Source organism: Meles meles, chromosome 20 (assembly GCF_922984935.1).
Source record: "Meles meles chromosome 20, mMelMel3.1 paternal haplotype, whole genome shotgun sequence".
Classification (NCBI taxonomy): Eukaryota; Metazoa; Chordata; class Mammalia; order Carnivora; family Mustelidae; genus Meles; species Meles meles.
Genome location: NC_060085.1, coordinates 19,339,240 through 19,352,215, shown reverse-complemented (window position 1 = coordinate 19,352,215; position 12,976 = coordinate 19,339,240). Strand labels below are relative to the sequence as shown.

Here is a 12,976-nt window from a genome sequence, read left to right as displayed (position 1 = left end):
GTCCTGGCTACCCTGCTGTCCGAGGAGGATGAGAGACGTGGAGAACAGACCTGGACTCAACTGGAGCCTGGAGCCAGGAGCCCGGGCCAGATCGGAGAATTCCAGCCAGTATGCCGATGTGTGAGTGAGAATAAAAAATTGCTATTTGAAGCCACTGAGTCTGGGCTGATTTACTCTGCAGCAGATTCTCCCAATAGAGAAAGTGATCAGGAAGCAATCCTTACGAACAACACGAACTGGAAAGAAAGAGTTTGATTGTATATCTTCTTCATGGCAGAACCTCACTGAGAAGAATCATTTCTTTTTTTTTTTAAACATTATTTAAAGATTTTATTATTTTTTTGAGAGAGAGAGAGAGCAAGAGCACGAGCAAGGGGAGGGGCAGAGGGAGATGGAGAAGCAGACTCTCCGCTGAGCCTGATGCAGGGCTCAATCCCAGAGCCCTGAGATCATGACCTGAGCTGAAGGCAGATGCTAACCAACAGAGCCACCCATGCACCCTGAGAAGAATCATTACTAATAACTTTAAAACACAGAACATGTGCCCCCCAACAGATGAATGGATAAAGAAAATTAGCTATATACATATATATACATGAGATACATATTATACACATATGTTTATATATTTATATGTGTATCTTCAGTGGAACACTACTCAGCCATCAAAAAGAATGAAATCTTGCCATTTGCAACAACATGGATGGATCTAGAGAGTATTATCCTAAGCGAAATAAGTCAGTCAGAGAAAGACAATTATCATATGATTTCACTCATATGCGGAATTTAAGAAACAAAACAGAGAATCATAGGGGAAGAGAGAAAAAAAAAACCAAGATGAAATCGGAGAGGAAGACAAAGCATAAGAGACCCTTAATCACAGGAAACAAACTGAGTATTGCTGGAGGGGAGGGGGGTGGGGAGATGGGGTAACTGGGTGATGGACATTAAGGGAGGGCATGTGATGGAGTGAGCACTGGGTATTATATAAGACTGATGAATCACTGACCTCTACCTCCAAAACTAATAATATATTATATGTTAATTAATTGAATTTAAATTAAAAAAAGAAAAAATAATAAAACATAGAACTTGAACCAGACATCCTGGAAAGAGATAAACTAAGGACAAAAGAAACCACAAGATCTTAAATTACATTCATTAGTACTATTGTTAGTAAAAATATCTACATTATTATTTTGAAATAATATATACACATATATATACACACACACACACATATAAAATTCTACATGTATGCAATGTTTGTTTGGATCCTGATTTGAACAAAACAACCTTAAAAAATCATTTTTGAGATAATCAAGTCAAACTGAACATGGGCTGGGTATTAAGTCACATTAAAAAATTATAGTTAACTTTTGTTAGTTGTGATAATGTCATTGGATTAAAATTAAAACAACTTTTAACTACTAGAGTTACATCCTAAACTATGGGCGAAATGATACATTTGGATTTTGACTGAAAATACTCCGGGCAAAAAAAAAAAAAGAATGTTGAAGGAATATAGATGAAACAAGATGGCAGAACACTGATCATTATTGAAGCTGGGTGATGGGTCCCCAGGAGGGGGTTCCTCATGCCATCTTTTCTCCTTTTATATGTGTTTCAGATTTTCATCTGCAGAGTGTTCACTGCTCCTGAGGACATCCTCCCTACGGAGTCTAAGGTCAGTGTATCCCAAAAACAGGCCAGAACGCCCTGGCCGACCAGGGAAGAACTGGCCTGCGAAGGAGTGTCCTCTGCAGTGCACAAAGGCTCCCACAGGTGCGAGGGCTGATTGCCTCTCCAATGCCAGCTGGCTCTACCTCCCTCTTCAGCGGAAACCCCCTCTGCCCAGAGCTGGCAAGGCTTTGGTCTCGAGGGCTCAACACGGACCATCAAAGTGAGATACAAGGGTCTGGGAAGTGGGCTCCCAGAGCCATAAAGAAGGGGAGAAGTTCTCCCAGCGTGATTTTGGAAACAAGTACACTATCTTAGGTATTATCCCTATGTCAGGAGACAGAGTCAGGATCCAAAGGGTCTCAGTAGGTTGGAAGGGATCTCCAGGTACAATGAAAGAAGACATGGCGGGGACCCGTGCAGGGCCTCACATTCACACTCGGATCACACAAGCCCAGGATGGAGGGAATCCAGCCTTCGTGCTAAGATGCTCAGCCGAGGCTGGACAAGTGTGGGGTGCAGGGCCAGAGGGAGGTGTAAGATGGGCTTCTCAGGCTGATGAGTGAAGGCCATTCATCCTCCAGATCATGTCACTCATAGTCCATGTGACATACTGAGCCCTGGATCCTGTTCTCTGAACCTCCCTGTCCTCAGGATATTGAGAGCCTTGGGCCAAACAGCTGAGGTTGCCAAGGGCCCCGAGTCACATCCCAGCCACAGGACGTGGAGAAGTCAAGTCTAGGGAAGAACCCCGTGGTTGAGGAGGTAAGAGCATCGTGAGCTCCTACTAAGCCTGTGAGCCAGAGGGCAGAGCCAGGCCAAGAGAGGAGGTGCAAGGAAGCCAATTTCAGACAAACAGAAAGAAAGAGCTTTCCAATGGTGGAGTCATCTGCTGGGGAGGGACCAAAGGCCACGGACCACTGGGTATTCACCCCAAGGCAGAGCTCCTCCTTCAGACAATACAGAAGCAGATGTTTTGGCATCTGTTAGGAGTTGGCTGAGATTCTCAAAATAAAAGGAGCACAGAGCAAACAGATCACCCACTGAAGCTAAACCATGCTCCTGAAGGAAGAGGCCTCACAGGCCAGACCCTGACATTGGTGACCTGTCCCGAGCCCTTAGTGCCCACAAGCTGCAGAAGAAACTGCAGAGAGCCCCACATCCATCTCCTCACTACAAGTGAAGGACTCTGCACAAGCACCCACCAGGAGGAGGCAGAGCAGGGGCCTGAGCATGTTGCAGGTGTAACAACGCTCGGTAGATAAGTGACCATGTCCAGCTGCAAAGAGGGAGCCCGAGACAGGCTCCGCAGGCACAAGTAGGAGCCCGGCCGGCTGGCCAGCCAACTAGGTAGAAGGACGCCAGCAGCTTTTCAAGAGCCCCCGCCTTGCTGGGAGCAACTGAGAGGCAAGGGGCCAGCCAGTCCCTCTTCCGGTTCTGGGCTTGATCGTGAGGTCATCTTATCCACTCTGAAAGACCTCTGGGGCTTGGAGGAAGAGCAGTCCTCTTCATTTAAAGCTCTTCTAATGAACCTAAAGTCTTCATGACATATCTATTTTCTCTCCTCAGTAGGGGCCGAGGAATAGCGGAAAGCATCACCCTTCCTTCTTACTCATCTAACCAAAAAAAAACTGTCAGAGATGGAGGGGACCTGGGAGACCATCTTAGTTAAAACTGTCCTTTTATAGATGGAAAGCAGTGAGGACCTACTACACATACAACCAGCTTGGGGCAATGTCAGGGTTGATTAAACCTGAGTTTCTGACCCCCACCCGGGAGGCTTCCAGTACTCTTCATTCCCCACCCCACCCTATGCTGTCCTCTGCTCAGATGTCCTACTTCCTGATCCTTTTCTCGTCCTCAAAGCCCTCCCCATCCTAGTGCTAAATTTTCCATCTTCTCGGAGCAGGAGGCAAGGAAGTGACGCGGTTCTCCAGCTGTGCTCAGTGTATGGCATTTCGGTTTGCTAAAGTCAGCTAGCTGGCTGTTCTTCTAAATCTCTCATATTAGGCCTTTGGAGTTCCTAACAGAATAAGTTAATGTTGTGAATGTGTTTTGTAAGCTGCAAAACACCATACAAATATATATTCTACTATCTCAGAGTATGAAATAAGACAACCCCTTTTAATCATGCTCTCACTTATCTTAACTCCGGGGGAAAAAAGCAGAAAAAGAAAAAGCAGGAGCAAACTCTCCTTTCAGGGAAGTTGAGGGTAAAAATCTTAAACAAGTGTCTCTTCCACTCCTACCAGACTGGGAGCTCCTTGAGGGCACAGCCCGTTTCGTGCTTCTTCCTTTGCTCCTTTTATCTCGCCCAGGGATAGGCATCTAGTAGGTGTTCAGCAGAGGGTTTCCTGAATGCATGGATAAAATTTCACTTTAAAATCCTCCTATTGGGGGTGCCTGGGTGGCTCAGTGGGTTAAGCCTCTGCCTTCCGCTTAGGTCATGATCTCAGGGTCCTGGGATCGAGCCCCACATCGGGCTCTCTGCTCAGCAGGAAACCTGCTTCCCCCCTCTCTTTGCCTGCCTCTCTGCCTAATTGTGATCTCTCTCTCTCTGTAAAATAAATAAATAAAATCTTTAAAAAAATAAAATAAAATCCTCCTATTGTGGGGCACCTGGGTGGCTCAGTCATTAAGCGCCTGCCTTCGGCTCCAGTCATAATCCCAGGATCCTGGGATTGAGCTCCACACCAGGCTCCCTACTAGGTGGGAGGCCTGCTTCTCCCTCTCCCACTCCCCTAGCTTGTGTTCCCTCTCTCACTGTACCTTTCTCTGTCAAATTTAAAAAAAAATCTTAAATAAATAAATAAATAAAATCCTTCTATTGCTAAGTAGAGCTTAATTGTAAAAATCCCTTACAACCACTCCTGTATACAAAAAGGGCAAGCGACCCTTATAATCTACCTGCATCCACAATACATGGAATATATAGATGTGACTCTCAGGAAATTTCCTTACCCCCTTTTCCTCCAAAGCTCCCAAATGCCTTACTGATTCTTCGAGCATCCTGGGAAGGGACAACTCTCTCCCCAAGGCAATGGTACTAGAGAGCAACTCTGGGTCTGGGGCAGTCCCAGACTGGATGACCCTTCCATGAGCTGCTGTTAAGGCCTTTTGATCTCCTCAGTGGTTGGGGCCAAGTCCCAGAAGCTAACACTTTTACTTCCGCTCAGGGAAAATCTTCATCTTGGGCCCTAATAGCAACCCCACCCAGTTCAGCGGCAGCCAGGCCAACCCAGAAGGTTCTGGATTTATCCCAGGGTGAGCTAGAGTTCCTTAGAGGCTCCCAATATACCTCCATGTGACATCTTGTTAGAAAGAAGTGGGGGTGGGGCACCTGGGTGGCTCAGTCATTAGGTATTTGCCTTCAGCTCAGGTCATGGTCCCAGGGTCTTGGGCTTGAGCCCCACAATGGGCTCCCTGCTCTGCGGGGGAGGCCTGCTTCTCCCACTTCCACTCCCCCTGCTTGTGTTCCTCCTCTCACTGTCTCTCTCTGTCAAATAAATAAAAATATTTTTTTAATCTTAAAAAAAATTAAGAAAGAAGTGGGTGTACCATGTAAGTGGTCTCTTCTAGAACAAGGCTCTCTTAAGAAGCCTAGATACCCATAAGAGCAAAGAACAGATGGAGAGATCAGAGCAGTGCTGTGACCAGCCTGGGACTGAAGGTACAGCACAGATGAGTCAGGGAGCACGCTTTCCGGTTCCATCCCACAGGCACAGCTGACCGGAACCTAATGTATAAGAGATGTGAGCTGCGGGAATGTCAGGGGGCAAAAGACACCCACCAGAGCCCCATCTGCAGGGAGGAACCGCAGGGACTGGGATAACAGAATTCCATCTCCCCTGCCCCAGGTCCAGAGGCCATGGTCCCAACTCACTCCCCGGCTATGACTAGCTTCCACCACCATGCTGGGGAATGGAGAAGGAGGGGACCCTCGAGGCAGGAAAGGAGTTTGAGTGAGTCTTACCAATGCAGCACCAATGCCAGCAGGACATGGCCCTGGCACCAACTGAGAGGCCCAGGAAGGAGACCCTGTGTGGCTAGATTGTCTACCAAGTCCCAGCTCATCAGAAGGGCCTCAAGTCCTAAAGCAACACTTGGCCCTTGCTATAGGCAGGCATGTCTCAGCCACCTTGTCACCATTGTAAACAATGAGTCCCTAGGTAGGAAGGATGAGGAAGACCCAGGCAGATGGGGCCCGCAAGAGTAGCCTGGCCCGACAGGGGGAGAGAGGAACAAGTATGCGTAAAAATACTGAGCAGAATGTCCACAGTGAAGTGGACATCCGGTGAAAGTGGCTAGAACTGTTGTGACGGCTTTGCCAACCTACCTCCCCAGTCAATCCCAACTCTCGCCCACGGGCCACAATCTCCAGGAACAGATTTCCCCTCAAGGAGCCCACAGGGTCTGTCTCTCCCCACTTTTATCACTAACACAAAGAAAGGGCAAGACCTCTGAGGAGAGAGTGGATTTACTGAAGCCCAAAACCTATCTCCTAGCACCTTCTACTCACATAAACAGGGAGGGTTTCCCAAAGCTGGGTGAAAAGGCATGACCCAAGGTCTCTGAAAGCTTTGTCCTCTTAAACCCAGAACCAAACCTACTCGGAGGAAGAACCTTAGAAAAAAAGAATAGAAGTGTCCCACTGCATCATTATTTGGCTTCCAAACTAGTCCAAAGTCTGGCTTTACTTTTAGTGAATTCCTAGCCCCTTCATGGCCAAAGCCCTTGAGAAACTCTTTTAAAATGCTAGAATTTTTTTAAGGTTTTTTATTTATTTGAGAGAGACAGAGAGATCACAAGTAGGCAGAGGGGGAGGGGGAAGCAGGCTCCCCGTTGAGCAGGGAGCCCGATGCGGGGCTCGATCCCAGGACCCTGAGACCATGACCCGAGCCAAAGGCAGAGGCTTTAACCCACTGAGCCGCCAGGGCGCCCCAAAACCTAGAATTTCTTGACCAAAAGAACGAAATTAGAATCTGAATGGCTTCTAGACACAAGTTCCAGCTTAAAGGAAAAATAAAGGAGAGAGCAACATCTTACATGACACCACAGAGACACAAACAGCATAATCCAGAATGTGAGAAACACAGGACAAATGACACAGTCCTCCAATCATATATTGCAAGGTGGAAAAAAAGGGGATGGAACCTAGAGATTTAAAGAAACTCAAGAAGTAAACCCAACAAATGCAATGTGTGGGCCCTGTTTAGATCACAATTCAAACAAATCGACTGTAAAAATAAATTCATAAGATAAACAGAAAACCTGAACCCTGGCTCATATTTGCTGAAATGAAGAAGGGATTGTTATCAGGATGTCTACCTGCTTGGCCAGCAGAGCATGCAACTTTTGGTCTTAGGGTTTGGAGTTCAAGCCCCACGTTGGGCATAGAGATTACTTTTTTAAAAATTAAAATTAAAAAAAAGAAGAAGAAGGATTTGTTAACCTGTTTGGGTGTGATCGTGTTGCTGTGGTAATGTTCATACAAAGTCCTTATGCCTTAGAAATGCACACTGAAATATGGATGATGAAATATGGGGATGTCTGCAAGTGGCCTCCATGGGAGAGGGCAGGCAAGGCAGACAGACAAACTTGTTCAGCAATGAGTTGGTGATAACTGCCTGGGCAATGGGAACATGGGACTTCAATGGCTTATTCTTTCAAATTCTATATAGATATGAAATTTTTCATAATAAAAAGTTTTTTAAAAAGAAGGAGAAGGAAGAGGAGAAGGAGAATGAGAACTTTCTTCCCCACCATCATCATAACTTTTTTTTTTTTTTTTGATTAGCAGCAATTTATCTTACCGATGCTGGGGAAAGCTCTATTTTCAAAGCTGCCCCTTTCTCCCCGGCAAAAGATGAGAAATGGCTGCCCCTTTGGGTGAAATTTTGACATCAGCACCATTCAGATGTTAGGTCACTTTAGTACAATCCCTGCGTCACGCCCTCCATGAGAATCCAGCTCCTGACGCCCAACAGGATCTCTGAATGATAAAATGCCATTATTTCTAAACCTGCCAATTATATCCTTTCATTTCATCCTTACACACGAGGCCCAGATTTTTCTAGAGCCTAACTGTTAGCTGATACAGTATAACAAGTCTGGCTAATTCCAAACCAGATATACTACACCTGCCAAACCCATTTATTATTTTTAAAATTTATTTATTTGACAGAATGAGAGAGAGAGAGAGAGAGAGAACACGAGCAGGGGCAGTGGGAGAAGGAGAATCAGGCCTCCCACTGAGCAGGGAGCCCAATGTGGGGCTCCATCACAGGACCCTGAGATTATGACCTGAGCAGAAGGCAGACCACTTAAAGACTGAGCCACCCAGATGCCCCAAATCCATTTATTTTTAGTTTTGTTTTCTTATTGGGATAGAATTAAGATAAACCCATTTTGAGAAAGGAACTCAGACGGTAACTTGCTGAGCAGCCTCAACCCACCTTCCAGCACATCACCAGGCTGTGTGTGCCCGCTGCCATTGGCTAAAGATGTCTCCATGGCAGACGAGCTGGAAGCGAGTGAGAGGCAACCTCGAGGTGATCAGGGATTCTGATGGGTCATGAGGAAAAGGCACCTCCCCTGGTCTGCCCCAGCTCTCCTCTTGGCCTGCACTTGGCCCCATTCTCTGCTTGCTGCCCTTGCCTATGTAGACCACATTCCTCATGCTATTTCTCCCTCTCCACCTCTTATATCCCTACCATTTTTCCAGCATGCCTTGTGTTTCTCCTTTGGAACCCTGGCTCTGCCTCTCCACTCTTCTCACTTGACAACCATTCCATAAGCACTGTCTAGCTGGCACGTCTCAGTCTGAGCTGCTCAGACACAGAGCTGCCCAGCCAAATTCCATGATTTGGCTCTTTGAGGGCTGTCTCACCAAGCAGACTATGAGGTACCAGAGGATAAGGGAGTACTGTCCACCCCTCCAGACCCTCCACAGAGCCCAGCACGGTGCTTGCTCTTGATACTGGTCAAAACACCTTGGCTAATTGACTGAAGACCAATTTGCAAATGTCAGAACCTGCCAAGTCCACAGGGCTGGTCTAGATTAGACAGGTTGTCACTGGTTTATGTGGCTTCCTTGTGCAATTTTTTTTAAAGGTGCTTTCTGGGCTACTGATAAAGTGTCGTCTTGAGCTGGTGATGTGTCATGGGTATGTATATAGGTTAAATCCCATCAACTTGAACACTTCACTGTACATCAGGCATAAAAATAAGTGAATGTGTGAATGAATGAATGAAAGGCCCCCTCTCCTCTAGGAACATGCAGCCCACACCAGGGCGTACAGCCATCTCTGATATGGCACTTCTTGAGAAAGGCACAATTTATAGAATAGTATGTACTACCCTGAGACCAGAAGCAGAGAGCCTTGCCTTGAGGGACTCTCCGATGCCCTAAGTGCCATATCATCCAAACGGGGTAAGAGGCAGCACCATGGGTGTGGTGGTGCCGCTGCTTCTGGGATTCAAGTCAGGCTCTTCAGTCATACATGGAGGAGCTGCCCCTTCACAGAACCAAGTGAGCTCATATGAGGATGAAAAGACAAATTCTGTGGTACCAAGGGGTAAGATGGCAACAGGAAAGAGCCAGGAATCGACTCCCCCAGAACCTCTGTTCCACTCCCCTCTGGGGTTAGTAAAATGATCTCACCCTTACCTGACCCTCCACCTACCCCAATGAGGCTTCCAACTGCCTCCAAGCTCGCAAGCCTGTTTGAAACTACACCGCTGCTCTTTCCCGAATGCCCAGAAGCACATGCCATGGGGCTTTTTCTCCATCAATGGGCCAATCTGTTCAGCAGCCTCTCTGAGCAGAACATGCTTAACTTGGCATCAGGTACCTGAGATGCTCTGGTGAGAAGCAGAAGCCATTCTAATGCTGAAGGAGAGATACACCATGGAGGTGCTGCTCCTGTGAGGGACTCTCAAGCTGAATATCAACTGAAGCAGCAAATCCCATCTCCTGAGGGCCCCCTAGTCCTGAGCTTGACAGCCACAGGACCTTAGTACCACCGGCCCATGGGTGAGCCTTGCTCACAGCAAGGAGCAACTTATGGGACTACTAACTCCAACAGGAACCCCATGGCTCCTCAACCCACAGTAGTTCATGGGTCTGCCCTGTGACAGAATGCATAGATGGGGGAGAAATGAAACCCTGCAAAGGAATATAAGTAGTAGACACCGGTCTCCTTCTTGCCCCTCTGAGCTGCCCAAATCTTTCCAGATTTTCATATGCTGGGCTCTGTTACATCAGATAAACTATAAGCAGAGCAGCCTGTTTGGTTACCAGAAGATAAATGTCAAATTCCCCATATAGAGAACTACCAATAACAGGGTGTTTTTCCATGAAGCTGTAGACGCTTTCCTTTGGAGAGAACGCTCTAAAGCCTGGGTGAGGCTCCCTCAAGCTAAAACTCAAACAGCAGCTCAACACGCAGCAAAATGGACAGTATTTGCAGTGCTAAGAACTGTATGCTAACCAACTGCATTATTGTAATAGCTAATGTAAAATGGGCAGAGTCTCCCTTTCGAGGGGGTGCTCACAGGCTGGCCTGTCTGCGTCCGGTTTCAGGCTATTAAGAGCCTTTGATTACTGTTACTTGTCTAAGAAATGACTTCTGAGAAAATAAACACATGAGAGGCACAGTTGGACAGCTGAAGAATAAAAAATCATGCTCCCGCACAATTTCTGTGTGGGAACACACAAGAGCTAAGGCAACATGATCAGCAGACTCACATGGAGCCAGAAGTGCCCCCTCCCCCAACCTCCCCGCCTGGGGTTTTGCTACTCCCTAGGCCCATTTAGTGTAAAGATAATGCCTTCCATTTTATCCTGTTGTCTCTTGGTAGCTTTCCTGAGTTTTCAGTCTACTAATCTATCATATATTGGCATTTCCTCCCACTGCATTCACAATCACTTCAGTGTTTTTGTCGGACCTCAGTTGGCATACATTTTAAGCAAGCTGGTTTCACAGTATTTGATCAGGTATGTTCTGTTAAGAGCATCCTATGTGGGTTTCAGTTTTTCCCTGGTTTGAGGTGGTAATTTAAATCATTAGGCAACGGGAACATATCTTGTGATAGATGCTTCAATAGCATTTGGCCTCATCCCGGAGTTTTTCACTAAACCTTGATGAAAGCACATGACCCTGTTCATATTTTGAGCCTAAATAAGTACTTTTTGGTGCTCAGTGGCATTTTCCCTTTCTCCAAAGATGATTATAGTCCCTAAATGCCTGAGGAAAGCGCATGACCAAGTTCATGGTTCAACTATTTCCATATCGCTCTGCTCCTCGCAGTGACACTTATCTTCCCTGACAGCCACTCCCATTGTGCTCTTTCCTTGGCCCAACACAATGGACACATGCAGACACACCAGCAGACCGGGAGGACGTTTTCCATCCCACTGCTCCCCAGTGCGGAGGGACTAGGCTGAGGTTACATAAGCCCCTCCTGAGCCCAGCGCTGGGGGTTTAGCAAATTTGGGGTTCGTGACGGAGTCACGGTCTGCAGGCCCTGACTGACCCTGCCTCTCACTCACCATCCTGCCTTACCAAGGCAGGGTGAGTTGAAAGAGGGCCGCTCGGAGACCACCCGGCTCCCGCCAGTCGGGCCCGGTTCAAAGTGTGGCCGGACGTCTGACCTCGCTGTCCAGACTACGTCGCGGGGTCGCGGGCCCCGGCCTCAGGCTGCAGCACCCCACCCCCCACCCCAGGTGCCGCGACGCGCGCTTACCTGCCGGGACCGGGACCAGGGCCAGGGCCCGAGCCGGGGCCGGGGCCGGGGCCTGGGCCGGGGCCGGAACCTGGGCCGGGTGGTCCCGCTGTAGCCCTCGCCGCGCCTACGGCGGGGAGCTGTCCGCCGCCGGCAGGTGCTGAAGGCGGCTTCCCTGCGCCGGGGCCCGGGCCAGGGCCGGCGCCTCCGGGCGGCAGTAGCCCGTCGCCAGAGCCGCCCTCCAGGCTGGCCTCGTTGCCCATGGCTGGCGGGCGGGCGGGGTCGGGGTCGTGCTGGCCCCGGGCCGGCGGCTCCCGGGCTGCTGCTCACAAGCTCGGCGCCGCCGCCGCCGCCATCTCCCAGCTCGGCTCGCGCCGCCGCTTGCCGCTGCGCATGCGCATGCGCGACTCGCGCGCGCCTTCCCTGCACACGCCCCCCCCCCCCTCCCCGGCGCGCGCGCGCGATTCAGCCAGACAGTGAAGACCCGTGTCCACAAGCCAGTGGCGGGGTCGCTGGGAAACAGCCGCCGGCGCCGACGCATGCGCCCTTCGAGGACGACGCCGCTAGCTTGTGCTACCTGGAGTCTAGTGAGAGTTGGCGGTAGCGTCCCACTGAACAAGGATTGGGGGGGGGGGTGCCGGCCACAACAAAGGACCCTGGGGGGTCGCGCCCTGTCCTGCCCTGATGTCAGTGGCGCTTCCTGTCCCGGGAAACTTCGGAGTAGGGCTTGTCGTTGGGGAAACCTCGGTGCCCCAGCCAGCAGGTTTCGTGGGGACAGGCCTCAGAGAGGGGCCACCAGGGTGGCCTCAAAGAATATTTAGGAGTTGGAAAAGCAAGTGAACGAGGCTCTTCAAAGGTGCAAGGTCATAGAGGGCCACAGACAGAGGATTCTCGGTGATGGGGCCAGTTTGTGAGGGTCTCGAAGGCCAGCTGGGGAGTGGAGAGTTTATCCAGATGGCCATTGGAACCATCTGGGATTCAAGCTGAGGGCCTGGTCCCACGGGACAGGAGTCTCAGGAAGTGTGTCTGGGAAAGGTGGAGGGTGTGTCAGGGCTGGCCTAAAGCCAGATGGAAGGCTGCCTCTGTAGGCCCTGAGACAGTGACCTTGAGGATGGGAAAGAGGAGTTGATATTTCTCAGAGCCCTGAGCTGTGACTCCCTGAGACTCCCTGAGACTCAGACTCCTGAGCTGTGAGCTGAGACTGTCTAGATGAGAGGCTGCAGGCTGCCTCTGCATTAACCTGAGAGCTCACCAAATTACTTTTCTGTTAGCTCACCTTTACAGACTTCAGTGTTTGCACACTACTCAGGATGCTCTGCCTCATGACTTCTTGTACAAACCTGTGCTTTCCTGAGGGCAAATATTTCCTAGAAGATAACAGACTATATTCTAATCTATTCCTGGCTTCATAAATCATGGCTGTGTAGAAGAACTTGAGTAGGGATGCCTGGGGGGCTCAGTTCAGCATCTGCCTTCGGCTCAGGTCATGATCCAGCGGTCCTGGGATCGAACCCTGCATCAGGCTTCCTGCCTGCTGTTCCCCCTGCTTGTATGTTTGCTCTCTCTCTCT

At 49.2% G+C, this 12,976-nt stretch overlaps 1 protein-coding gene across 3 annotated transcripts in view; it reads right to left on the bottom strand.

The window, feature by feature from the left end:
- Positions 1–11,718, bottom strand: part of BSN (bassoon presynaptic cytomatrix protein) — a 95,367-nt gene extending 83,649 nt beyond the window's left edge. For all 3 annotated transcript variants that reach the window (XR_006816474.1, XR_006816475.1, XM_045991472.1), the window contains exon 1: positions 11,428–11,718. Coding sequence is in view for 1 of the 3 variants with exons in the window: in XM_045991472.1 (XP_045847428.1) it covers positions 11,428–11,669 (242 nt within the window). In the remaining 2 variants the exon portion in view is untranslated. The remainder of the gene's footprint in view (positions 1–11,427) is intronic.
- Between the last annotated feature and the right edge of the window lie 1,258 nt (positions 11,719–12,976).